The 27,530-nt window shown below is 54.4% G+C and overlaps 1 protein-coding gene across 1 annotated transcript; it reads right to left on the reverse strand.

Moving 5' to 3' along the window:
- HSF2BP (heat shock transcription factor 2 binding protein) lies at nt 1–26,238 on the reverse strand. The gene is made up of 8 exons (XM_049785439.1): nt 26,203–26,238; nt 24,941–25,091; nt 18,958–19,061; nt 11,376–11,525; nt 10,284–10,416; nt 9,911–10,028; nt 5,700–5,803; nt 1–432 (listed from the first exon to the last, which is right to left on the reverse strand). Exons 1-8 carry the CDS (start codon nt 26,236–26,238, stop codon nt 224–226), a joined length of 1,005 nt encoding a protein of 334 aa, XP_049641396.1. The 3' UTR covers nt 1–223.
- Nucleotides 26,239–27,530: the final 1,292 nt, after the last annotated feature.

The following is a 27,530-nucleotide window of genomic DNA, read 5'->3' on the forward strand; positions in this document are numbered from 1 at the left end:
GCCAGGCAAGGCTTGCTTTATTGGACATTCAAAGACTCAAGCACAGAGTTTGGTCCAGGGAGGGAGCAGCATCCCTGAGGCAGCCCAGCCCTCCCCTCCCCGGTGGCCCTGGGGACTACAAGCTAAGGCGGGGCGGGCAGCGGGCGACCTCAAGACAGGCCGGGTCAGCCCCCAGTCAAGCGCGGTTTCGGCTCTCAGGAGGTCCTGCGCACCAGTCCAGGAGTCACGCGTGAGGCTCCTGCTCGCGGAGGTCGTCCAGCACCTCCTGGGCCATGGCCTGCAGGTGGGAGCAGCGGCTCTTGGACATGGCTGCGATGCGCTGCAGGGGAAGCGAGCTGCGGAGCTCTGGCCCTGTCTTGGAGAAGACCTCTGGCTCCAGCACCACGGACTGGACAAGGCGCAGTGTGTGCAGACACACCTCGGCGTCGGGGTCTGGGGGAGGGCGAGAGGGCACGGTTAGGGGGCTCTACCTGCTCTGGCCCCTGCACCCCCATCACTGATGCCCTCCTGGTGGAGCAAGGGGTTACTTCTGGTTCTGTGCTCAGGAATCACTCCTGGCAGGCTCAGGAAACTCTATCGGGTTCCAGGGATCGAGCCCAGGTTGGCAGCCTGAAAGGCTAGAGCCCTCCCCATTGTGCTCTGGCTCCTCTGCGGGCTGTGGCTCACTCTGAGCGACCGTCTTCGCACCGGCTCCCACAACTCTTCCAGCTGGAATCTTCTGCTACTGCCCTTTGCTGTTGGGTTCTTTTTCTATTTTTTTGGTTTTTGGGCTGTTGGCACATCTCCCATTCTTCCTGTAACCTTACCCACTAATAAGACCAGCCCATTTCTGGGAGGGGGTCTTTGGTAGGTAACAAAAAGGTTTTGCCTGAGGGGCAAGAGGAGATTTGGAAAGAGGATTTGAGGAGGCAGTGAAGGAGATTCAGCAAGAGAGATGGAGGAAGACCACAGGGCAAGCTGAAGAGAGCATGCTTAAGTAGGTTTAAGACGGAGAGATAGCACAGCGGTGTTTGCCTTGCAAGCAGCCAATCCAGGACCAAAGGTGGTGGGTTCGAATCCCAGTGTCCCCTATGGTCCCCTGTGCCTGCCAGGATCTATTTCTGAACAGACAGCGAGGAGTAACCCCTGAGCACCGCTGGGTGTGGCCCCAAAACAAAAACAAACAAACAAACAAACAAACAAAAAAGTAGGTTTAAGATTATAGGACACACATGTTGGCCAGGGCTGAATAAAGCTGATGTTTCCTGAAACCTGTCTGTGGATTTCCTCACCACTATCCTGAACTTGCAGACCTGCCAGCTGGAGGGAGTTGGAGACACGTGGTCCTGGGCTCAAGGAGAAAGGCCTCTCATCCCTTCGTCACCATCCACCACCATCCAGCCCACCCTAGGGCTTTTATTCTACATTGGGCCACACCCGGTGACAGTGGGGGGGGGGTTTACTCGGCTATACACTCAGAAATTGCTCCTGGCAGGCTCAGGAGACCATATGGGAAGCCAAGGATTGAACCCAGGTCCGTCCTGGATCAGCTGTGTACAAGGCAAACACCTTATTGCTGTGCTATCTCTCTGGCCCTCTTTTCTGTTCTGGTTTGACTTGTCACAAGGTTCCTGTGCTCTGTGGTTCTTTGCAGGAAACTGGGAAAGTCTGTGGGAATTCTTGAGGCTTGGTGGCGGCCCAATTCTCAGAGGCTCACTCTCTTCTCTGACTGCCCTGCAGCTGCAGGGACTGGCTGACAGCTGAACAATGAAGCAGAGCACTGGAGCTCGGGCTTCTCTGGTACAGTCCTTCTCACAGGAGCACCAGGAGGCAGCTGAACATCGCTGACGAAGGTGCCCCAGGATGAGACTACATGGCAGGGGAAGCATCTCACAGCATCTGAGGCATTTTAGGGGATGAGCAACAGAGCAGCGGGCATGATGCTGGCCTTGAAAACTGCAACCCAGGCTCCGTCCCAGGTACCCACATGGTCCCCCAATCACTACCAGGAACGATCCCCAAATGCTGAGCCAGGAATGAGCCCCGAGCGCCGAGGGGTGTGGGGCAAGAACCACCACACCAGCAGAACCGCCGGTGCTGTGGAAGCAGAGCCAGGCGGACTCGGAGCAGATTGGATGTGGGTGTGAGGAGACGGGAGCGTCCACTGTTTACGACAGCTGAGAAACCGGAAAGAGTGCTGTCAGCAGGGGAGGAGGAATTCCGTGGGCAGGCAAGGGGGGAGACTCGGAAACCAGCCCCCAGTCTGACTGGCAAGGACACATCGAGTGTTTAGGAGGCCCACAGGCACACATCCAAGCGTCTGAAGTGCTCACGGGCACATGTCTGAGTGTTGTTACGGGGCCACGTGCCTACTCAATGCACACAAAGACATGCCTGTGTATATCTTGGAGTCTCGGTGGGTCTGTTAGAAGTCAAAGTGGACATGACTGAGGTCTATTGGATGCCCATGTGGCGACACCTGGGAAACTTGTAGATCACGTCTTTGTATCTGAGGTGCCCGTGTGGGAGCGGCCGAGTCTATCAGGTCCACACAGGTGCCCTGGACAGTCTTACAAAGGAGCCTGGATCCAGGATCAGGAAATGTGGTGATTCGACAGCATCAATGTTCTGTCCCCTAACCCAGACATAGGAGCAGAGGAAAAGGCCTCTGTGACATGGGAGAGCATGCAGCTAGCTCCCTTGAATCTCTGTCTTCCCAGAACATGTGGACGACCTCACCACACTCTGACTCCACCAGTTCTTCCTGCTAGAACTGTGTCAGTTCTGTGGCACAGGAGCAACTTGGAGAACCCATAGGTCTGTGCAGCCGAGTCAAGGGAAGGACTGGGAACCTCGAAAGGCTAAAGAGAAGATGGTCCAGGGGCCGGAGAGATAGCATGGAGGTAAGGCGTTTACCTTTCATGCAGAAGGTCATTGGTTCGAATCCCAGCGTCCCATATGGTCCCCTGTGCCTGCCAGGAGCAATTTCTGAGCACGGAGCCAGGAAAAATCCCTGAGCACTGCCAGGTGTGACCCACAAACCACAAAAAAAAAAGAGAGAGGGGCCGGGCGGTGGCGCTGGAGGTAAGGTGCCTGCCTTACCTGCGCTAGCCTAGGAGACGGACCGCGGTTCGATCCCCCGGCGTCCCATATGGTCCCCCAAGCCAGGAGCGACTTCTGAGCGCATAGCCAGGAGTAACCCCTGAGCGTTACCGGGTGTGGCCCAAAAACAAAACAAAAAAAAAAAAAAGAGAGAGAGAGAGAGAGAGAGAGAGAGAAGACGGTCCAGCCGGGATGACGACCTACAAGAACCCGACCTGGAGTAGAGATTCCAGCATCTCAGAGCAATCAGCACTTCCAGGTCAAACAAGCAGAAGGAAATGAGCTTTTGTGGTGGCAGAAGAGATTTCAATTAGAAACCAAAGGGAGGGACCGGAGAGATAGCATGGAGGTAATGCATTTGCCTTGCATGCAGATGGTCGGCGGTTCGAATCCCAGCATCCCATATGATCCCCCAGGCTGCCAGGAGCGATTTCTGAGCACAGAGCCAGGAGTAACCCCTGAGTGCTGCTGGGTGTGACCCAAAAACTAAAAAAAAAAAAGAAAGAAAGAAACCAAAGGGAAACTCAAGTCTCTTTAACTCCTCCTGTATCTGGTACCTGTCCCTACAAAACTTCCCTTTTTGTTTTGTTTTGGCCTTTGGGCCACACCTGTGTTTGCTCAGGGTTGACTCTCCTGGCTCTGTGATCCGGGATCCCTTCTGAGGGCCTGGACCCTATGGGATGTTGGAAATTGAACCCAGATCAGTCAGGTGCAAGTTAAGTGCCCTTCCTGCTGTGCTATTGCTCTTTTTTAAAAAATTGCTCTTTAATACTATTGAAACTCCTCTAGGTACCCACTTTATAAAAGGAAGAAGCAGAGAAGTGCCCCAGACCAAAAGTTCCCCAGTGAGTCTTTAACCAGCTCCAATTGCCTCAGGGACAAGAGACCCAACAGGAAGCCATGGCTGAGAGCAGAGACTTTCGTCCACAACATCGGCTGCTCTGTCCACAACATCGGCAGCAGCACCACCAGAAACCTGGGGTCGGACATATTGGCTGCAGGGGGTCCTTGAGACCTCAGGACCACATGACCCCCTAAACACTTCCTTAATTAGCCCTCACACGCCACCCACACAACCAGAGCAGGATCTCGGGCCTCACTGCCAGTCTCTGGTCTGAAACCAAGCAAGGGCGGCATCCTTGAGACGGCTTGGCCCAGGCCATACCATGCCAGCCTGGGCCCAGCAGAGGGGCGCCATCCAGCAGCGAGGCCAGAGGACAGTCTGGGGCCAATACACGCTCAGCCCCTCAGCACATGCTGCCTCCAGAACGGGAAGGGCTCGACCCTTGTTGAAACCACTGCACAGAAACGCCCACTAGGGAGGATGGACTGGGGGCTAGCAGACACACGGAACAGTGCTCCATAGAGTCAGAGACATCTGAGGGCTAGAGCACTTGCTGTGCACCAGGATTTCCAACTTCAATCCTCAGCACCATATGGTACCCCAAAACCTGCCAGGTGTGGCCCAACAGGAAACAAAAACGCCAAGATGCTCGTCACCACCTGCAGGAGGACAGCTGTGAGCAGTGAGTCCCCACACCTCTGCTGGGCTAATGGAGATCGGCTGGGCAGCCACCGCCAGGCACTGTGGGGGCGAAAATGCACTAGCCGTGCCCTGGGACACACACTACTGCCCCGGTTCTAGGCCTCCCATCCTGGGAGGCTGTTCACGGAAACTCTTGTCATCAACACCTAAGTGAGACAGCCCAGCTGAACACAGAAGCCAAGAAAGGGTCCTGGCCAGAGAACAGCCATTGACTCCAGGGGCACCAACACGGACAGGTCTCAATTCAAAGCAGAGAGGGGGAAAGACAGAAAAGGAAAAGTGCCCAGTGGTACAGCTGGACGGAAGTGGCAGAGGGCCAGGGGCCAAACCCCGACCCGATGCAGATGGACGGCAGGGTTTGCATTTCCGTACACTTGGCAGTTCTGAACCTGACAACGCTGCTCCCTGGCAATACTGTTCAAGGGGCAAGTGCTTGCCAGAGACTCCCAGACGCTCAGACAGAGCCTGGTTTAGATCCAGGAGACACAGGACTCTGGTCTGGCCCATCCAGCTGAAACGCGGCTGCCAGGAGGGGCCGGGAAGACGTGCGCACCAGATGGGGCTGAACTGGAGTGGGGGCTGACAGCCACAGACACGACCACCCTGGCCCTGAAACACATCACCTGGCCCTCTGCTCCCTACACTAGAGAGGCAGAGTGTGTGTGTGTGTGTGTGTGTGTGTGTGTGTGTGTGTGTGTGTGTGTGTGTGTGTGTGTGTGTGAATGTGAGAATTTTGTTTTGTTTTATTTTTGGTTTTTGGGCCACACCCGGTGATGCTCAGGGGTTACTCCTGGCTATGCGCTCAGAAATTGCCCCTGGCTTGGGGGGACCATATGGGACGCCGGGGGATCGAACCGTGGTCCTTTCCTTGGCTAGCGCTTGCAAGGCAGACACCTTACCTCTAGCGCCACCTCGCCGGCCCCGAATGTGAGAATTTGACTCAAACACACACTGCTCCCAGAACAAGAGGTGGCCTGGTGCCACTCCCCACTGCCCTGGCCCAGGCTGGGCACTAAGTGGGAACGAACACTCCTGGCACGAGGCCTCCAGGCCCAAGGAGGCCCCTGCTTACCACTCAGCAGCCACCTCAGCAGCGGGATGAAGCCAGGACTGTCACTGATGTACTTGAGGCCTTTCACATTGATGCTCACGTTGTACAGGGACATCAGCATCAGCCTGAGAAGAACAAGGGAACAGCGGTGAACCCCAACACCGCTCCTGGTCACCATGGCCTTCCTGGCCAGGCACCTGGCCTAGAGAAATGGGAACAGCATCTGTCTGGGAGGCTCCCAAAAAGCAAGTGGACACTCAGCCATGGTGCCCCCAAAGCCCCAGAGTCAGAGCGCCTCGTGTGCCTCTTTCCTGCCCCATCCCTCGAGCACGGGAACCTTCAGCTTTTCCTAGGCTCCATCCCAGTTTCATCAGCTGAGGCCCGGGTGAGCCCGCCTTCTCCTTCAGCCTGGGGACAGCCCCAGGGACAGTGGGAAGGGGCACCGCACCAGGGCGTCAACCAACAGCACAGTGCCCACCTAACCTGGCCAGACTGGCTTCCAAGGCACCAAGAGACAGCCTGCGTGTCATTACACTGAGCAGGTCAGCAGCGACTTATCTTCCAAGTGACTGATGGGTCAGAATCAGCTGTCTGCGAGCAACTACAAAGGACACACGGCATGGGGAAAGGCCCATCTTGGGAGACAGCCTAGGCTCTGAGCAGCTGGGTTAGTCTCTTCCTGACGCTGCTGACGAAACCCCTAGTCAAGCCTTGTCATTCCCATGCAGGAGAGCTCGAGAGACCCAGCGCTGAAGGATCCTGTGGGACTCCTGAATGGCCAAGTGCCAGTGCCCACAGGAATGCCAGGGGCCCCATGCAACCCTCTCCACAGTGTGCCGAGACAGACAGCTGCACAGAGCCACGGCCCTGTACCCTCCCACCGTACCCCTCACTGATGCGGCCCTCAAGGCCATACACATCAGCTGGGGAGCCTTGGCAGCTACATCAGGTGCTACAGGGCCTGTGGGGGAAGGACAGCGAGTCCCATTGGATCTGGACAGCGCAAGGACATGAGCAAGAGAGAGAGACCCTTAGAGGCTGGAGCCCATCGGGCCCACCCAGAGGCGGCTCAGCCAGCATGACCTGAAAGTCGGGGAAACATGGAGGCAGGGCTGAGGTGCAATGCTAAGGTCAGATGGCCCCCACCTATGCTATGGATCAGAACGTCAGGAGTCAGCATGGATTCCAGGGCCACCGACCATATCTGCCGTGGCCCTGGGGAATCCAAGAGACCCAGGGTTGACAGGAGACTGTTCCCTTGGGGTACAGATGCCGCAGCGTAAAAAACACATCCCTAGCCTCAGACTGGGGACCCTCATCAACCAGACATCAGGACTTGCCAGACTAGAAAGGTTCAATCTCCCCTAAAGACAAACTACCAGGGGCTGGAGAGATAGCACAGCGGTAGGGCGTTTGCCTTGCAGGCAGCCGATCCAGGACCAATGGTGGTTCGAATCCCGGCATCCCACATGGCCCCCAGCCTTCCAGGGGTGATTTCTGAGTGTAGAGCCAGAAGTAACCCCTGAGTAACCCTGAGTGTGGCCAACAACCAATCAATCAGTACATAAATAAAGTTAAAAAAAAAAAAAAAAAGACAAGCTACCAGAGCCAGAGAGAGCTGCATGTCCTCCCTGCCCTCGGGCCCACTGAGATGCCTGACACCCCCTTGAAGTCCAAAGAACTGGGGGAGGGACCAGCTAGGCACCCCAATCTTACAGAGCTCCAGGAGCTGCTGGCAGCTGAGTGGGGGCGGGGAGTTGAGACAGGTGGGCCTGGGGAGCAGGTACCCCAGCCAGGCTAGGCAATGTGTGGGTGCTAGGGCTGTTCTGGGTGTGTGGGCTGGGGAGAGGGTGGATCCCCCAACTCCAGAGTCCTTCTCGGGCCTTTTCAGAACAGGATGTGCCCACAGAAGGGGACTGAGGTGCTGCTTGAGGGGGCAGGAGCCGGCAGGGGGAGGCATAGGGCACATGGGAGGTGGGTGCTGAATTCATGCTGATGCCAAGCACGGCCTGGCCCTCCCCAAGTGCACCCCAGAGTCAAGAGACCCGCAACCTTGGCATTTGGCTGCTGAGTGAGTCATCTGTGAGGTGTTCCCACGCCTGGAAGCGCAGCGGAGGGGGCGGGCAGCAGGGCAACACCTCGCAAGGGGGCACTGGAGGCAGCTGTGGGCTGAGGCAAGGGAATCCAGCACCTCTGGACAAGGAGCCAGAGCCCCCAGGTCCAGATGCCAACTAGCAGCCTATTGCCAACAAAGACAACAGCAACACCTCTCCAAGCACCCATGGGAGCAGTGAAGAGATGGTCTCCAAAATGACATGACAGCCAGGAGGAGGAAGAACACACCAACTGATTGTGGAGGGCTCAAGTGCGCTGGGTGCCCGGAGGAGACTGGAAGGTGCAGCAACATAGGGCTTCGTCAATGCTAGGTGTGATGGGGTTTGAGCACAGACCCCTGCACCATCCGTGCTGTGGCACACAAGATGCCCAGAGCCAGTCGTGGGCTCCAGCACGCAAAAGGGCCAGAGATCATGATATACAGTGATGAGATAGTGGTAAGGATAATGGGTCGAGGTAAAGAAAGCTCCCTCTCTGAGCCCCGAGTGACCAGGTCCCTTAGCACAGAGTTAGGAGTAAGCCCTGAGCATCGCTGTGATTCAAAAACAAAAGTAATTTTTTTTAATTTTTTAAAATTAAAACATATCCTATTAAGGGGCCAGAGTGGTAGTATAAGCAGTTCGATCCCCCAGCTCCCTAAAGGTCCCCCAAGCCAGGAGCAATTTCTGAGTGCATAGCCAGGAGTAACCCGAGTGTCACCGGGTGTGGCCCAAAAGCCAAAACATAAAACAAAAAAGCATGACCTATAAAAGTAATTTTGAAAAAAACAATAATAATTTTGCTTTTCTTTTTGAAGGGGGGAGGGTCACCCTGGTTGTATCAGGGCTGACTCTGAGCTCTACACTCAGGGGTCACTCCGAGATCTTGGATGTTCAGAGACAATGTGGTCCCAGAGATCAAACCTGGTTTGGTTTGTGTAAGGCCAGCACCTTCCCCGTGGTCCTCCAGCCTAACCATGTCTTTTGCAGATGTCCCTGGAATAGCTGGACATGAGCCGACTGATCACGGAAGTGATAGGTCAAGGCAGATCCCCAGATAAGGTCTTCAGTGCAGGCACAGTGATGCACCAGTAATGGCATATACTCTCACAGCCTCTGTGCATCCAGTCCAACCCTCAAGAGCTGTTGGTCGGGAGTTGACCCTGAGGACAAGGACGCCGGGAGCAAAGGCCATGACATTTCAGGGCACTGGTCAAGGGAGGGTCCGGGAGAGGTGGGGGCTAAGGGCCAGTAGGGGAATCACCTTCTGGGGTCAGAGGAGAGCACCCAGACAGGAAGGCGACATCTTCCTTCATCCCAGGTCCCATGGCATGGCCCAAAGCAGACACTGGGAAAGACACACCTTAAAAACAAAACCAGGGGCCCAGAGCAACAGCATAATGGAAGAGGGTTTCCCTTGTGTGGCTGGCTCAGATTCCATCTCCAAGCCCTATCATCCCATACAGTTCCCCAAGCCTGCGAGTAACCCAAGTGCCACGGGTATGCCCAAAAAACTAAACTAAGCTAAAATAAAATAAAATCAGAACCAACTCCAGAATAGGTCTGAGAAGCTCCAGCTCTAGTTCTGGACCTGGGAAACAACTTTGAGCCTGTTCACATGAATTCATGTGGCTGTAAGGTGCCAAGGCCCTGGAGCCCCCTTAGGTGTTTTTCAGGGGTAGGATGAGGGCTGTTGTGCTTGCAGGCATGGCAGAGGGTCTGAGAAGGGACGGCGCCACCCTCGCAGCATGAAGAACTTCATCCAGCAGGTAGAGATGGCCCTTCAGCCCTCCAGGCCCTATGGGCCCAACTCTGCTGTGAGTTGAGAGCTGAGAGGTGGCTTCCTGGGCCTTCCCAATGTGAACAGTCTCAATTTGAACTACTCACAGGGTCACCCCTGGAATCCATCCAATAGGACTTGAGGACCCAGAGGACAGTGTCAGAGGACACCCCGGGGACTGGGGACTGGCTCTCCACAGTACACTGACAAGGGGTACTACCTTTGCTGCTGGAGGGCCACTGAGAATAGCCTGAACTCTGCCGGCTTGCTCTGGGCCTGGGCCAGGTTCCCTGGGTCTCTCGGGATGGGCCCACTCGCCAGCCATCCCCAAGTGGCATGGACTAGCCACCCAAACCTACACTTTGAGCTTGGTGCACTGGCCCGGCTTCAGGTCCCCTAGGAGCTGCAGGATGGTATCCAGGAGCACCCGGCTGGAGCTGACCAGGAACTCCCGGCCACAGGTGATGGCGGCAACATCTAGACAGAGACAGACAGAGAGACCAAGCTGTCAGCACTCTGCTGCCTCCTGAAAGCTGGGACACCAGCCCCAGGGGGGGGGGGGGGAGCAACCCAGAGCCCCACGGCAGGGACAAAACAGGCTTTCAGTCTCCAGACCCCCAAGTTCCCTCTCCCACTCAGCAACCACACCCCTGCCCTGGCCCACACAGGCTTCTATGCAAATGTATGCACAGGTCCCAGAGCAGGCTCGGAGATGGGAGGAGAATCACATACTTGTCACAATCCCAGCCAGAGCGAAGACAAACTGGTTCTCATCAGAATCAAGCTCTTTGGTGTCACCATCCAGGGACTTGACAAAACTCTCCATGGTCTGCCCCGTGATGCTGAAGAACTTCAGAGCTTTCCCCTGCAGGTTCAGGGGGCCAGTGTCCCACGGAGCCCAGGACAATCTGACAGGCAGCTCAGGCCCCGAAAGCACACCGAGTTCCAGCTCAGCACGGCGTACTCCCCTCCCCAGGAAATGCTGGTCCCCACAGCACAATGACAATACATCAAAGTGCAGTGCCAAGGGGGAGGCAGGGCTGTGGGCGCAGATGCCCCAGAGCTCCCGCTCACACAAAAGAGAAGGTGGAGCTCGACAGAAGCCTCCCAAGACCACGAGACATCGAAGGATTCTAGCGAGAGGGCAGGATGCTCCCCGACCTTTCCCAACCAGAGGCAGCCCAGCATCTCCACAGGTCCCTTCACAGCGGTTGCTCCACCTCTACTGAGGTAGAGGGCCAAGGGTGGCTGTAGTGGCTGACAAATGGTGCCAGGGACCTGGGGGGGGGGGGGCTGCTGTCCACATGCCAGGCTGGACTGTGGTGAGCAGGTGGGTTGTGTGGGGCATAAATGCCGTTTAGTAAACTGTCAAGTTATATAGAACTTCTCGCCCAGAATCAAGCACAGCGAGTATGTCTCTCTTTGGACTCCAGGCCACCTTCAGTGGGAGCTTGGGGTAGCTGCATCCTTAACAATGATGCTCGGTTCCCAGCGTCAGACCACCCCTCCCCTCTTGCCTCAGTGATACCCATCTCCTCACTTACTACCCCTGTCTCAGCCCCATCTGCGCACAGTCACTCACCCACTGAGGCCTGAAAGCAGCCAATGTGGCCCCCAAGATTAGCTTCTTGGCTGCTGGGAAGGGCCCCAAGACCTCACTCCAGCTGCCCTCTACCCTGACTGTCCTCTATGCCCAGTTGGTGTTCCCGCCCATCGACTTCATTCAGAGGCCTCTGGCCCAGGGCTGGGGGCCCATTTCTCTCCCCCTTTTCTGCCACTGCTGTGGAACTCATGCTCTGAGGCCCACTGGCATCTCTCGCTTACCCCGCCCAGGATGGCCTTGACGACATCCTCGCTGCTGGAGACGCCCCAGAGCAGGGTGCAGGCGGCCGCTCCCATCTGCGTGCAGTACTCGGCCTGCTGGACCAGCTGCTGCCTGGTATCCCTCAGCTGCTGCTGCAGTGTCAGCTTCTCCTGCAGACACACGGGGAATACAGTGCGGCCCAGCTCAGCTGCCCGCCTGGGCCCTGCAAGACACACACACACACACACACACACACACACACACACCCCTTCCCGGTGAATTCTTTGGCTTTTACACACACACCCCTACACACATACACCCGTCTCTTCCCGGTGTTGGGGGTGATGCCCAAGGCCTCACGTGCAAGGCTCCAGAGCTAAGTCACATTCCCAACCTTCTACTTTACATTTCAAAATCAAACTTTGGGGAGCTGGAGAGAAAACACAGTGGGGAGTGCAAGGTACTGGCCTTGCACATAGCCCACCCAGGTTTAATCCCTGGCACTGCAGAGAGCCCGCCAAGCCCTCCCAGACAGATTCCTGAGAGCAGAGACAGGAGCAAGTCCTGAGCACCTTTGGTTATAACCCCAAAGCAAAAGATTGAAAGTAAAATAAACAAGCTCAAGGGGCCAAGATGCCCTCTAGGCACACCCTGGAAGTTGTGTCCTCGACCATCATGTGTCGAGGCCCAGGACAGCTCCATCTTCAAGTGACAGACACAGCCATCAGGTCCCAGGGCCACAGTCCACCCAAGAGCCCCGTACACCCCAGCATCCCATGGCCCATGCAGACTGGGAGCGAGGGGACAGGAGAGTAGTCAGGGAAGGGCCCTGGCTGCTGAGAGCAAGACACACATAGGAACCCGTGAGAATCCTTAGGAGCCCCGCAAAGGTCCCCAGCACCATCCTTCCTGGTATCCTATCCTCTGGGCATGAGGGGAGATGACTCAGAGGGAGGAAACACAAACTACTGGGGTCCCAAAACCAAACCCGATCAATGCAACAAGCAGGAAACCCGCTTCCACTCACTTACACCAGTCCTGCTAGTTCCACGGCCAACAAGGGCAGAGTGTTTCGGTTTTGGTTTTGGGGGCTATACTTGGGGCACTCAGGCACTATTCCCAGCTCTGTGATTAGGAATGGCCCCAAAAGTGTTCAGGGACCTTATCAAGGTGACGGCTTCAGATCAGGCTGGCCCACATGCCCAGCAAGTGCCTTCCTTTACAGAAGCAACAACTGAAGGACAATTACAGCAGGGACTATTCCAGAAAAGGGGAACCATAAGGAGCCCCCTCCAAAAAAAAGAAGAGATAGGAATGCACAGGCCAGGGGCTGGAGCGATGGTGCAGTGGTAAAGCATTTGCCTTGCATGCTGCTGATCCAGGACAGACTTTGGTTTGATCCCGGGCATCCATATGGTCCCCCAAGCCAGGAGTGATTTCTGAGTGCATAGCCAGGAGTAACCCCTGAGCATCACCGGTGTGGCCCAAAAATACAAACAAATAAAAATAAAAATAAAAGCACAGACCAGAGAGAGCATAGGAGAGATAGTTAATATGCTTGCCTTGCAAGCAGAAGACCCAGGTTTAATCCCTGGGACAGAGTGTAGTCCCTCAATCCTGCCAGGAATGGTCCCTGAAGTATATGAAAAAGTTTCCATAAGATTATTCTTGGAATTGTTGTATATAAAAGTATTTCCTTAGGATTGTTCTGTGACTATTGCCCCACCTAGCCCTTCCAGGTGGGGCGCTGTGGAGTTGGCAATAAATAGCTTGATGGACAGGGGAGAGGGGGCCTTTTGCGAAAGCTGCAGGCTGCAAGAGGATTCTCTCGCTCTCTTTGCTCAATCTTTTACACCCTATCCTTCTTGTCTGTGTGGATTATTATTTGCTGCGGATAAATATTACCAAAGTCTCCCCCGGAAAGGGGACAAGGGGATGGGAAGTAATTTCTCATTCTGGGGACTGTTCTTGGATTCACAAATACCCAACAAAGGATTTAACAGCCAAGATAATTTACAATCCCTAAACAGGGAGTGAGTCTGTCCTGAGCTCTGCTGGGTGAGGCCTGAAAAACAACATATATATATATATATATATATATGGGGGTCGAAGCAATAGCATGATGGGGAGGGTGTTTGCCTTGCATGTGGTCAACCTGGGGTCGATCCCTGGCACTTCCAGATGGTTCTCTGAGCACTGAGCCAGGAGTAAGACCTGAGCACAGTTGGGTGTGCCCCCCCCCAAGCAAACAAACCAAGCACAACAATGAAGAGAAAACACAGTGAGAAGTTTAGTGTTGTGAAAAGGTCAATTCAGTGGAGGGTAAGGTGGGGCAAGGGAAGTGAGCAGGATCAAGGGACACCCATAAGGTGCCCGCATGGGGTGTGGCTGGCTGCACTTTGTCCTGACCCTGTTACATGGCAAGGGTGTGAAGGGAGGCTGGGTGCAGACCATGTGGGAAGAGCTCAGATTACGTGGGCCGCAGCATGGCTGGCAGGACTGCTGGGGGTGGGAGGGAGGCTGTGCTGGGAAGGCCCTGTCTGTGCTGGTTCCGCTGAGTGGGGGTGAGTGGGGGCACGCAGGGGCTCAGACTAAGTGCGCACCAGTGCAGACCGGCTCCCGATGACCGGAACAGACAGAGGCGGGGCTGGTGGCCTAATGTTCACCCTGAGCTACAAAGGCGCACGTTCCAGAGGACACGGGGAAGGCCGCGGGGCAGTTCCCGCTCTGACTTTCTGCACATCTCTGATGGCAGCACACACGTAATGGAACCAGAGCAAACTGGCCCAGGTAAAACAGATGCCAACACGCACTTCACTGGACGGCAAGGAGGATCCCTCTGGACAGAGGCGGCCAGAGAACACAAACACGCCTCAGTGAAGCTGTGACTGGGGACAAGCCACGATCCAACCTGAGTCCCTGGTCCCGGGAGGTTCCTTCTGTCTGTACATGACTTGGTTCTGATTGTCACCTTTTTTTGGAGATGCAGATCAGCATGGACTAGTCTTCAGACTGCAGCAGAGGACAGCAGAGAAGGCGCTGGCCTTGCACACAGCTACCACAGGATCCATCCCCAGCACAGAACAGGGTTCCCAGAGTTCCACCAGAAGTGGGTCCCGAGCACAGGGCCAGGAATGAACCCTGCGCATCACCAGGTATAACCCGTAACCTAAAGCTCCAGCCTTTGCCTGCAAGACCTACATCTACCAAGCAGAAACCATGAGCATCAATCCCAAGATCAGAGTTCCCCGAATTAGGAGCAAAGTCTGTGGTAATTTTCCTGCTAAGTCCTAAAACTGGAGTGTTTTCAACCATAAATCAGGTGACTGAGACAAGAGCCACAAATGCACATGGGCACGTTAGGGCTCAAGGGGCCTGAGAGGAAGAGCATATGGACCAGCTGCCCTGTCCACCATTGGGGAGGGTTATTCAGCAGTGGAGAGGGTCGGGTGGGAAGTACATGGTCAGAGCAGCCTAGAATCCCTCAGAGCTGAGGAACAACAGTCACACAGCTGATCCTGGGAGCTGGGAGAAAGAAGCTCTCAGACCCAGGCTCCCTTCTGGGTGTGCTCCCAAGATCACCCCAAACAGCCTCATGGCCTCCCTGGTGGACTCCACCAACTCAGAGGGTGGCGAGAAGGCTCTGTTTTTGGGAGAAAGGACATGTCAGGAACCACTGCTCTGCCCGACCACCATAGTCTGGGCCTGTACAAACACTGTGGGTCTGGATCCCAGGACTGAGGGTGCCATCATAGATAACACGTGTGACCCTCTCGTGTCCTGTGTGCAACCCTCTTGGTGTCCCTGTACCACACACTGAGGTCTTCCCCTCACTCCATACAGGACCCCTCACTCTCACCAACTCATTTCTTTTTACTTTTTTCATTTTTTGGTTTTTGGGCCACACCCAGGGGTGCTCAGGAGTTACTGCTGGCTGGCTCAGGGAACCCTATGAGATGCCAGGGATCGAACCCCGGTCAGTTGCATGCAAGGCAAGCACCCTTCCCATTGTGCTAACGCTCTAGCCCCCTCATCATATTTTTTCTTTTTCTTTTTTTGGTTTTTGGGTCACACCCGGCAGCACTTAGGGTTCACTCCTGGCTCTATGCTCAGAAATTGCTCCTGGCAGGCTTGGGGGACCATATGGGATGCCGGGATTCAAATCACCATCCTTCTGCATGCAAGGCAAATGCCCAACCTCCATGCTATCACCCCCCTAACCCCTGTCATTTCTATGAGCCTGACCCCTGACCCTAGACCTAGACTCTTGCCTTGTTTGACTCAAAACTCAGCTTCCAGAGCCCTGGGATCCACAAGCACAAAAAGGCACTTCAGGAGAGAATGATGGCGTGGTCCCAGCATACCAGCAGGGCCTGCAGTTGTGCTAGACCAGTGGTACTATGGAACAGGAAGCAGCTGGAAATAGAGAACAGTCTCACCTCAAACATCTCCATTTTCCACCGGCTCACAGGATCAGCGCTCTAACAGCAGTGGCAGCTCGTTTCCGATCTGTTTTGGTTTGCCACTGCTTTACTGGGACCATTTCCCTCTCTGGCATGGGACCAAAAAGGCCCTTATCCCTCTGCTCCTTCCACGCACACCCTGTGCTCCCTTACTCTGCCTATGGTACATCAGCACCTCATGGGAAGAAAACACCATCCCTTGTGTGCCATGAGGGGCATGTGGAGCTTGACCCAGGCTGCGGGGAGTCTAGCGGCACCCAGGGAGCATGACAAAGCTGCGGTGAAGTATTCCTTCCCCAATGCCCTAAACTTTCTACTGAAATGTTAGTATTTGGGGCCGGAGCAGTGGTGCAACGGAAAGGCGTTTGCCTTGCACGCAGATGACCCAGGATGGACCATGGTTTGATCCCCCAGCGTCTCATATGGTCCTCGGAGCCAGGAGCAATTTCTGAGGGCATAGTCAGGAGTAATCCCTGAGTGGTTACCGGGTGTGCCCAAAACTAAACAAAACAAAACAATCACCTAAAATGGTCAGACCCACCCACACCTGGGATGGAGGGGAAGATTGGAGGGTGGGAGTGTATATTGAACAAAGGATAATAAAGTTTGGCTGGGGAGAAGGGGGAGGAGATAAAGGCAGAGAGCCAGAGGAGGAGCAGACAAGCTCCTGGAAACAGGCTTAGTATAGAAGGTGAGGAAATGGACATGGTGGATAGGGCCTTCGAATAAACTGAGCTGACTCTGGTGAAACTTTTTTTGATTGTTTTTTGTTTTTGGGTCACACCCAGGAGCACTCAGCGGTTACTCCTGGCTCTACACTCAGAAATCGCTCCTGGCCAGCTCAGGGGACCATGTGGGATGCTGGGATTTGAACTACTGTCCTTCTGCATGCAAGGCAAATGCCCTACCTCCATGCTATCTCTTCAGCCCCTCCAATGAAACTTTTAACTGACTACCTGTGAAATTATTTGGCCACTACTAACCTGCAACCTTCGAACCTGCTGGCCAAGGTCTACAGGCGCCATGTCAAAAAGGCCTCACCCCAAACTAGGACTTTATATTTTATATTTTATAATTAAAGCAACATCGTCCCACCGCAGAGCTCCTCAGGGAAGGTCGAGACTGGCTCAGGGGGAAAGCAGCATCCTCAGCTACTGTCCCAGCACGCTTGATTGGGCTCTTCAAAATACAAATACAGGGGCCAGAGAGATAGCACAGCAGTTGGGCATTTGCCTTGCACACAGCTGATTCAGGACGGATGGTGGTTCGAATCCCAGCATCCCATATGGTCGCTCCCCCCCCCCCCAACCCCGTGCCTGCCAGGAGATATTTCTGAGCACAGAGCTAGGAGGAACCTCTGAGCGCCGCCAGGTATGGCCCCAAAACAAACAAACAAAAAATACACTCGAGCCCCAGAGTGGCACAAACTGCCAGAAAGGGCACAAAAGTCTGCATAGAAGGAAAAAAAAATTTTTTTTGGCCACATCAGAGCCCTCAGTGCTCCACAGTGACCCCTGGTGGTGTTCACAATCTGTCAGCAGGAGTGGAGGCAAGTGCTTTAACTCCTGCACTTGTGCTGCAGCCAAGAAGAGTGAAAACTGGGGAGGAACCCCAGGGAGTTCAATGGCCTTCAGCACAGCAGTCTGGTGGGCACAAGGTCCCAGGAATTGCATCACAGCTGGGCCCAAGTACCCTTGGGTACTCTCAGCACCTGGCCAGTACAAAGACAAACGTGGGGATTTAATTGTGGGCCACACTTGGTGGTACCCAGGTGTTACTCCTGACTCTGAGCTCAGAAATCACTCTTAATGGGGCAAGGGGGATCACGTGGGATGCCAAGGATTGAACCTCGGTTTGGCTCACAGATGTGCAGGTTTTTTTTTTGTTTGTTTGTTTTTGTGGTTTTTGGATCACCCGGCAGTGCTCAGGGGTTATTCCTGGCTCCAGGCTCAGAAATTGCTCCTGGCAGGCATGGGGGACCATATGGGGTGCCAGGATTCGAACCGATGACCTCCTGTATGAAAGGCAAAAGCCTTACCTCCATGCTATCTCTCCGGCCCCAGATGTGCAATTTTAAAGAAATATTTTAACTTTCCCCTAAGGTAAAAGTAAAATTGGTTCTAATATACCAATAAATGACCCCAAAATTAATTTCAAAATTTTACCATGCTTGAAAGTCATGACATTCATTTTGTCTGGATTCTCACTAATGTGGAATTTTATTTTGGGATCAGGCTGGTGGTGTTTTCTTGGGGTGGGTGTTTTGTGCCTGAACTCAGTGTTCAGGAGCCACTCCCTGCTTTGGGTTTGTTCTCAGTGGTACCTGTGTGATGCTAGAATCAACCCAGGCTTCCCAAGCACAAAGCCTGTGCTGCAGCCATTAAGCTATTTCTCCGGCCCTGAATGGGGCCTTTTCAGCATAAGTGATGGCTAAACAGCCATTCAACCAAACAGCACCAACCAACGCTGAGTGGTCCTAAGGTCCAAGTCCTCAACTATGCACAAACCCGTCCAAAATACCCATGTTCAAAATCAGTTTTCTGGGGGCCAGAGAGAGCACAGTGGGAGGGTGCTTGTCTTGCATGTGGCTGACCCAGATTTGATCCTTGGCATCCCATTAGGGTCCCCTGAGCACCACCAGGAGTGATTCCTGAGTACCACTGGGTGTGTGGCCCAAAAACCAACACCACATCAGTGACCTCAAAGCTTCCAGGTATGACGACATGGTGCGCTGGTGCAGTGGCACAGGTGCTGCCCTACATGGTACATGAGACCACGAATCCAATGCCCAGGGCCACCCGTGTGTACCATATGTGATGTTGGAGACTTGACTCTGCCTGGCAGCTGTCTTAGAGCCCCATTTTCGGCCATACCACAGCCAGGGTGTGTGTGTGACGTCAGCCAGCACCACAGCAATGCAAGGCGAGCACTGCACTTGGAGTACAGGCATGCCCATGAGTGACGGCCACACCAAGTGTCAGCAGGCTCCGTGAGGCACTACAGGGAGCCCAGCACCCCAGGGAGACGGGCCAGCCCTGACAAGTGTGTGCAAGTGGGTGTGCGCATCCACCATAGCTACCAGCACCGCTCGGGGGGAAATGCGCCAGCAATGTCTCCTGAGCTCCGCTGGGGCACCCACCTTCTTCTCCCTCATGCTGTCAGCCTGCAGCATCTCCAGTCTGGCCTTCAAGTGCTCACGGTCCAGGCGCAGTTGCTCTATTTCTTGCTCTTTCTTTTCCAGCTCTACAAGAAAAGGCGACATGGACACTCAGGACACTACAGCCAGCACTGCCACTCCCAAGCTCCTGATCTGCCCTGAGCAGCCCCTGGCTAGCTTTCCTAGGGGCGGGGGGTCATTCACATCAAAAGGGACTGTTCCAGGATTCAGGGTACTGATCTTCATGTCTGTGCTTGTTCACTTAGGCTTAGGCCTGTGGCACAACTCATGGGTTGGTGTGCTGGCGTCACTCAGACCTGAACCCCTGGGCCTCAGAAGGGCATTTAGGGGCCTGGAAAGACAGGTGGCAGCTCTGGGAGGCCAAGGTCAACTTGCTGACTCAGCAGATCAGGCTGGGGACAGCTGCAGCAGCTGCTCCGAGGACCGTGCTATGGGGATGGGACAAGTGGAGACTGGTGCTAGGGTGCGGCTGAGGAACGCTTCCCCAGCACCTGGGTTTGGGGGATCTCGGTGCCTCACCAAAGCTCCCAGCCCCCACGGTACTGAGTCTTCAGGAAAGAGCTACTGGTTATGCTCTTTTGAAAAAGGTTTAGATGCCCAACATTGGAGTTTAAAGACACAGAAACGCTGAGTGACTGAGGGTGTCCTGGGCTTTCATTCTAATCTGGTCTGGATTTTGCAGATGAATACAGAGCACAAGTTAGGCAGCTTCTCAGAAACCAGGACAGAGGAAGTAGGGGGACTCACTTCTATTCAGCCCCCTGAGGTTCCAACTGGCCTGGGTTATCCTGCCCACCAGGAAGTCACAATCAAAAGCCACCAGAACTAAACACACTTATTGTAGGTGTCCTTTGAAATAACACTGCATTGTAGGTGCTATTTAAATAAGGCTAAATAAGTGGAGACTCTCCCAGCATGTGGTCACCAGCCAGGAAAAAAAGGAAATAAGGAGCTAAGATGAAATGATTTGTGCCATAAAATCTCTTTGCTCTTAATTCAAATATTTTTTTTCACCTTCTGTCAAACCATGTAGTATCAGACACGGTCGAGAGAAAGATGAGAGGTACGCCGACATTTTATGCTGAACACCCAAAGGCACCTTCATGGTGTTCCTTCCACCACTGCATCCTTTATGGGACTGGATGTGGCCACAGAGAACAAAGGAACAGGCTGGTGTCCCTATGCCTCAGGTCTTCAGAAGGAAGCTACCGTGGGGAGCCCAGGGAGACACCTGGTGGAGGGTGTGGTGCCGGAGTGCTTTCCATGCGAAACCCTACCCATAACAGCTGCGAACCAGGGTCCTAAAATAAAATATCACTCACTCACTGACACACACACACACACACACACACACACACACACACACACACACACACACACACACACGTACTTGTCCCTGTCAGACTGTCACTTGTAGCAGAGCGCCACCTAGTGTCTAGAGACATCTCGCCACCTGCCAAGCTTGCTTCGGCCAGTCAAATGCTGACCATGCAGGGCACATTGGTTCTTCCCAGGAATCGGCCTAGCAGATGAGCCCCACTCTGCCCACAGTCTCTTGCCAACCCTTAGAGACACGAGGCGTGTCGCCTCGAGTGCCAGTCAGCACTGCTCCTACTACTTTCACGAGAAACAGTCCACACACACTACAGGCAAGCCAGGTGCCCAGTGCCCACTGCTGCTCGTCGGCTGCAGCCCGAAGGGTGGGGAGAAATCTCCACTTGATGCACCAACAAGCAAGTGTCCAGAACTGCCTTTCCCAGACCGCGGCTCTGGTGTCCCCACATCTGCCTGGGTTTTCTGTGGAGACCCCGGCATGAGGAGTTCACTGAGTCAGGCTCGATGGGAGGGAGGATGTCTGGCAGGGCTGGAGCCCTCCTGGAGGCTGGAGGTTCTGGGAAACGAGTGAATGAATAATACAAATGTCCATTTCATTCTGAGCTCTTCATTCAGAACCGTGGTGCTTTTGTGTGTGTGGCCATAGAAATCTATAAAACTCACCAGAATAGGAAACTTAATGGTTCATATCACTTATATAATCACATCTATGGGAACCAAGCTAATCTCATTTCAATTTTAATCAGCTTCTGAGCACAGAGATGGTTGGGGAGAGGGCGGTTAAGACACCTGGAACTGGGACTGGAGAGATAGCATGGAGGTAAGGCATTTTGCCTTTCATGCAGAAGGACGGTGGTTCGAATCCCAGCATCCCATATGATCCCCCGTGCCTGCCAGGTGTGATTTCTGAGCATAGAGCCAGGAGTAACCTCTGAGCACTGCCAGGTGTGGCCCCAAAAAAAAAAAAAATACCTGAAACCAGAGGGTCCCCTAAACCTCACTAGAAATGATCCCTGATAGAGCTGGAGTGATAGTATGGTGGTCAGGCATTTGCCTTGCACGTGGCTGACCCAGGACAGACCTCAGTTCGATTCCCAGCACCCCCTATGGTCTCCCAAGCAAGGAGCAATTTCTAAGCACATAGCCAGGAATAACCCCTGATCATCACCAGGTGTGGCCCAAACCCACCCCCCAAAAAAAATAAATGATCCCTGAGCACCACCAAGTGTAGCCCAAATACTCCATCCAAAAAAATCAATGTGTGGGCCAGAGCGATAGCACAGTGGTAGGGCATTTGCCTTGCACACGGTCGACCCAGGACAGACCTTGGTTCGATCCCATATGGTCCCCTAAGACAGGAGCAATTTCTGAGCACGTAGCCAGGAATAATCTCTGAGTGTCACAGGGTGTGGCAAAAAATATATATCAATAAATCAATATATTTCTCCAGCTCTAGTCATGACATTAAAGACATACAATCTAATTCATGGTCATTTCAGCATTGACAGTGTCTGAAATTATAATCCTTTTCAATATTTTTTTTTGTTTTTGGGCCACACACAACAGTGCTCACGGGTTACTCCTGGCACCTGGACTCAAATCATTCCTAGCTGGCTCAGGGGATCCGTTGGAAGGCCGGGGATTGAGCCTGGGACAGCCACGTGCGTTTGCTACCGAAGGTACTCGGCTATGTGCTCCATCTCCTGGCCCCCTGAGGAACTGCCTCTCAGGCTGGGAATCTGGGGGTGGGGGGAATCTGGCAGCCAGGCAGCTCCCAAGGAAGAGGTCACGGCCCCAGCTGCAGCAGGGGACATACAATCATCAGCTTCCGGAGAGCGAGAAGCTGGGACTAGTTACCAGCAGAGAAACTTAGACCTACAAACAGATCCATCCCCCACAAATCACTTGGCAGGTTGTGAGAAAATGATCAGTTATCCTAAAAAGATTTGAGTTTGGGGGCTGGAGCGATAGCACAGTGGAAGGGTGTTTGCCTTACATGCTGCTAGCCCGGGTTTGATACCCAGCATCACATAGGGTCCCTCAAGCCTGCCAGGAGTAACCCCTGAGTACCACCAGTTATGTCCCAAAAAACAAACAAACAAAGAAAAACAAAAAAAAATTTTGGTTTGGTCAAAATTGCTACAGAAAGCATCTATATCTGACTGCAATGTGGTCTCAATGGGCTGAGGAAAGAAATCTAGCTGCCAGTAGGACAGCAACTGGCAGTCTGAGGATCAAGGCCCAGGGGCCAACCTGACAAGCGACTTACAAACAGGCTCAGCCCAGACCCCACTGTTCCACCCTTCCTAAATGAAAGGGGGGGACAGGGCTAAAACTGGGGGAGACAGACACCACCGTGCCTTATACAGCTCTGGGAGCCGGATCCCATCTCCTCACCAGGCACCCTCTCCGGCTCTGCACATGCCTGTCTGCAGCACCCCCTGTGATAAGGACACCAGCCACACTGGATGTGACTTAATTAACTCCTTCCTGGGAGCCAGGGACAGCCAGCCAGAATGAGAAGCTAACCGTGAGAGAGGGAGAGGGTGCTCCAAGATTCATTAACAAAAGTTAGCACTTAAACGCATTTGAAATCTGAATGCCCATCCTAACTCAGGCAGCCAAAAAAACACTTTAATTAGCTGCCAAATGTTTGACACAAACTAAAGGAAGAGGCGGGGGGGGGGGGGGGGGGCTAGAAGCAGAACATGGAATGAGCAGATTAGTCCTGCACTGCCAAATAGCTGTTCTCAAACCAGCTGCTCCCAAACCCACCACAGGGCTCTTTCATGAACCACAAGGCACCTTCCCCTGCTGCAGATAATGTGGCCTGCAAATCGCACGCTTACCGCATTGCCAATGCACTGACTGTCTCTGAGCCCGCCAACAACTCTAAGTGCAGTGGCCCCCAAACGTGTGAGTCATGCCATGCAGTGTCTGGGTGTCCAGGCATCCCTTCCCAACCCAGGCCAGGAGAGGCTTTGGGCTCAGCTCCTGCCACCTGGCATGGCCACACCACTTCCAGGAGGTGCCCAGAGCTGTAACAGCCACCCATCCCTATAGCTCAGTGAGCTTCTCTCCCATCACCTCCTCGCCCAGCTGATAGACTGGAAACCACCTCCTTTCGCTGCAATCAAAATCATCTTTTGGGCCAGAGCAATGCCACGGCAGTAGGGTGTTTGCCTTCCTTGCACGCTGTCGTCTCAGATGAACCTAAGTTTAATCCCCAGCATCTCAGATGTTCCCCGAGCCTGCCAAGAGTGATTACTGATCACAAAAAATCATCTCTGTCCTGCGCTAAAAACTCCTTGCTCTGAGGGGTTGTTTTTTTTTTTTTGTTTTGTTTTGTTTTTACTGCTAGGGGAACAAACCCAGGCATCACACCTCCAAGGAAGGTGGGATGTCCACAGCTGAGCCACAACCCAGCCCCTCATGGCTTTGAACAAGAAATGACCATTTTCTCAAAGCAACTCAGTGGTCCCTCTCTCCTCTTTCATTGAAGGTGGGCAATCACCCCAAACACTCACAAAGCCTGAGGCATCCTGGCATACACTGTTTTGAGCCTCACTATGAAAACAGAGTTTGGGGAACTCTTTCTGCAGCATTTCATCAGCATTTCCACTCACCAGGGGCTTCAGTTCTGGGTTTTATTTTTTGTTTGTTTGTTTGTTTGTCTGGTTTTTGGTTTTGGTTTTGGTTTTTGGGCCACAACCAGAGGCACTCAGGGATTACTCCTGACTCTGCGCTCAGAAATCACTCCTGGCAGACTCAGGGACCATATGAGGTGCCAGGGATCAAACCCAGGTCGGCCCAGGGTTGGTTGCAAGCAAGGCAAATGCCCTACTGCTGTACTATCACCCCAGCCCCTTCAGTTCTGTATTTTGAAATCACTTTTTTTTTTTTGGTTTTTAGTTTTTGGGTCACACCCAGCCGCGCTGAGGGGTTACTCCTGACTCTATGCTCAGAAATAGCTCCTGGCAGGCTCGGGGGACCCTATGGGATGCTGGGATTCGAACCAATGACCTTCTACATGAAAGGCAAACGCCTTACCTCCATGCTATCTCTCCAGCCCCTTGAAATCACTTCAAGTGTACAAAAGACAGCAAAATGAGAAGCACCGAGGCATCCCCAGGTCCTCTGCCAGATTTACCCAGAGGTCCTGCAGCTGCTTGTCTCTACGAAAACACACACCCATGAGACAGACACTTCTGAGGTAGCTGAGAGCTTCCCAAGGGTAAGGACAGTCTTGCTACCCTACTGTCACCTCAGGAAAAATCACAAACAGCTTTATCTAATTTCTCACGGACAGGTGCATTTTGTCCAAAGACGCCAAACTGCCCTTCAAAGCATTGTCTCTCCATGGTGCAGCCCACACTGGATCAGGGGACACCAAAATGCTCGCAATCCTGACATTCCATCTAGATCCACTCTACCCCTCACTGGGTGGCCTGGCAACTTCTTTTTATGGGGGGTTACTCCTGGCTCTGTGGTCAGGGATCACTTCTGGTGGGTGGAGGAGACGAGGTCGACCTTCGCTGAACAAGCCCCCCACACCCAACCCCCCATGTCACAGTGACGGCCTGCCCCCACCCCGAAGTCCCCGACTGACTCTCCTCAGCCGCTTGCAGCCTCTGGACTGTCTCCAGCACATCCACACCAAGGATGCGGGGCAGGAAGTCTCGGATCTGCATCACCTCCGTCGTCAGCCGTTCCAGGTCCTTCTTGCGGACTTTAACAAACTCCTCTTTGGTCCCCACAAGCTGTGGCAACAGGATAGGGGTAGTGTGTGTATCTATGTGTGTGTGTGCATTTGTGCATGTGCATTACAGGGTCAGGATGATCACTGGTGTGTTTGTATATTTGTGTGCTGCAGCAACAGGACAGGGCTGAGGGTGTGTGTGTGTGTGTGTGTGTGTGTGTGTGTGTGTGTGTGTGTGTGTGTGTGTGTGTGTGTGTGTGTGTGTGTGTGTGTGTGTGTGTGTGTGTAGCAACAGGACAGGGCTGAGGGTGTGTGTGTGTGTGTGTGATTGAGGGGGTGGTCAGGGGAATCTTGTGGGAGTGGTTGATCACAGGGAGCAGTCATGGGGGTGGTTGGGAGTCAGTCAGGACTGTCCCGGAGGGATGGTTGGGAGGGTCGGTTTAGAGCGATCACAGGGGTGGTCATGGGGGGTGGTATCACAGGGGCGTTGGAGGGCAGTCATGGGAGTGGTTGGGGTGGGTCAGGGATGGTCAGGGGAGTCACTGGGGATGGCCGTGGCGGATAGTTGGGGAGAGGCTGGGGGATGATGGCCAGGGGTCAGTCAGAGGGGTCACTGGGGATGACCGGGGGCAAAATCAGAGGGGTTTTGGGGGGTCTGGTCAGGGGGACGGTCAGGGGGACAACCAGGGGATGGCTGAGGCGAGGTCAGAGGTGGAGGTGGTCAGAGGCGGTCACAGGGGGGTGGGAGGATTGGTCAGGGGGTGGTTAGGGCCGGTCACTGGGGATGGCCGGGGGGATGATGGTCAAGGGTCAGTCAGGGGTGGTCACTGGGATAACCGGGGGGGGGGGCAAATCTGGGGGCGTTGGGGGATTCTGGTCAGGGGGCCGGTCAGGGCAGTGGTTGGGGCCAGTCAGGGGGTGGCCAGGGTCAGGGCGGCCACGGGGGCTGGGAGGGCAGGTCGGGGGGCTGTCACAGGGATAATGGTCAAGGGGTTTGGAGGCGGCCACAGAACCCAGTCCCCGCCAGGCGCCCTCGGGCTTTCCCGGGACCTGGGTCTAGTCCTGCGCCCCGGCCCGGCTCCATCCAATGGCAGCAGCCTCCCTCCAGTCTAGGGGAGCCGGGCCCTGGAGGCGTCTCTCCCTCTCTCTCTCGGCCACTGTCCCCCACGCACCCCACAAGCCGCCTGAGCGTCGCCCGCCTCGCCCATGGCCGCGGCCTCGCTCTGCGCCTGCGCGCTGCCCTTTGACCCCGCGCGGGAAAGCGCGGGAACGGAGGGACAGACGGACGACGGGGACCCACGAGGGTCAAGCCCCGTCGCTCCGGCTTTGACAGCACCGGGAGACTCCACTGAGACAGAAGGGCCGGGAGACAGCGGAGCAGTGGGAAAAGGGGCCTTTCCCGCCACGAAGGGTAGCTGGGGGGCCTGCTCGAGGCTTAGGACAGGGGGGGGCTCCTTAGCATTCAAAACTCAACATGAGGGGCCGGAGAGATAGCATGGAGGCAGGGTGTTTGCCTTGCATGCAGAAGGACAGTGGTTCGAATCCCGGCATCCCATATGGTCCCCCGAGCCTGCCGGGAGCGATTTCTGAACCTAGAGCCAGGAGGAACCCCTGAGCGCTCCCGGGTGTGACCCAAGAACCAACCAAACAAATAATAATTTAAAAAAATCAGCAGAATTCATCATCCTGGAGGCAGCCATGCTCCATGGGCTCTTGGGAAGATGCTCCCTGCAAGCCCTGCGGAGCAGCATGGCACTGCCAGGCTAGATCGACTTGGCCGGCACGGTCCGACATGCCTGGCCTCCTTGCCTATTCGGAGCTCCAGAGCAGGCCCACGAGCCCTGGGACCATGACCTCTTCCTAACTCTGGGTTCTGGCGCCTGGAAGAGGGCCCCCACACTGGCCAGCGGGCCTGCAACCTCATACCCTCTCCTTGTGCCTGCCCTACACCCACTGCGGCACCAGAGTCTCCCCTGCCAGGGCTTCTGCCCCCAAAATCTAGGAGGCCGGAGTGCCATAGATGATTTGTGCCAACCTAACGTGTGGGCCTTGGAACTTCTAGTCCGTGTGCCTCTCAAAGGACTAGGTGCACAGTTAAAAATGGAGCCAGAAGGCCTGGAGAGATAGCATAGCGTTGTTTGCTTTGCAAGCAGCCGATCCAGGACCTAAGGTGGTTGGTTCGAATCCCGGTATCCCATATGGTCCCCTGTGCCTGCCAGGAGCTATTTCTGAGCAGATAGACAGGAGTAACGCCTGAGCACCGTCGGGTGTGGCCCCAAAACCAAAACAAACAAAAAAAAGGAACCAGAGCAATGGCACAGCAGGGAGCTCTCTTGTCTTGCACGCAGCCTACCCTGGGTTCGATCCCCAGTGTCCCTAGGGTCCCCGAACCTGCCAGGAGTGATTTTTCGTTGTTGTTATTCTTTTTTTTTTTAATATCTATTTAAACACCGTGGTTACAAATATGATCATGGTTGGGTTTCAGTCATATAAAGCACAC

This window comes from Suncus etruscus, chromosome 13 (genome assembly GCF_024139225.1).
Source record: "Suncus etruscus isolate mSunEtr1 chromosome 13, mSunEtr1.pri.cur, whole genome shotgun sequence".
Classification (NCBI taxonomy): Eukaryota; Metazoa; Chordata; class Mammalia; order Eulipotyphla; family Soricidae; genus Suncus; species Suncus etruscus.

Bases quoted from the DNA above. Each gene is read 5' to 3' on its own strand.
- HSF2BP (XM_049785439.1), bottom strand. From the start codon at position 26,238: ATGGGCGAGGCGGGCGACGCTCAGGCGGCTTGTGGG. The intron at 25,092-26,202 runs GTGCGTGGGGGA...CTGTTGCCACAG, and splicing joins ACGCTCAGGCGGCTTGTGGG to CTTGTGGGGACCAAAGAGGA. The intron at 433-5,699 runs GTAAGCAGGGGC...GCCCTCCCCCAG, and splicing joins GCTGAGGTGGCTGCTGAGTG to ACCCCGACGCCGAGGTGTGT.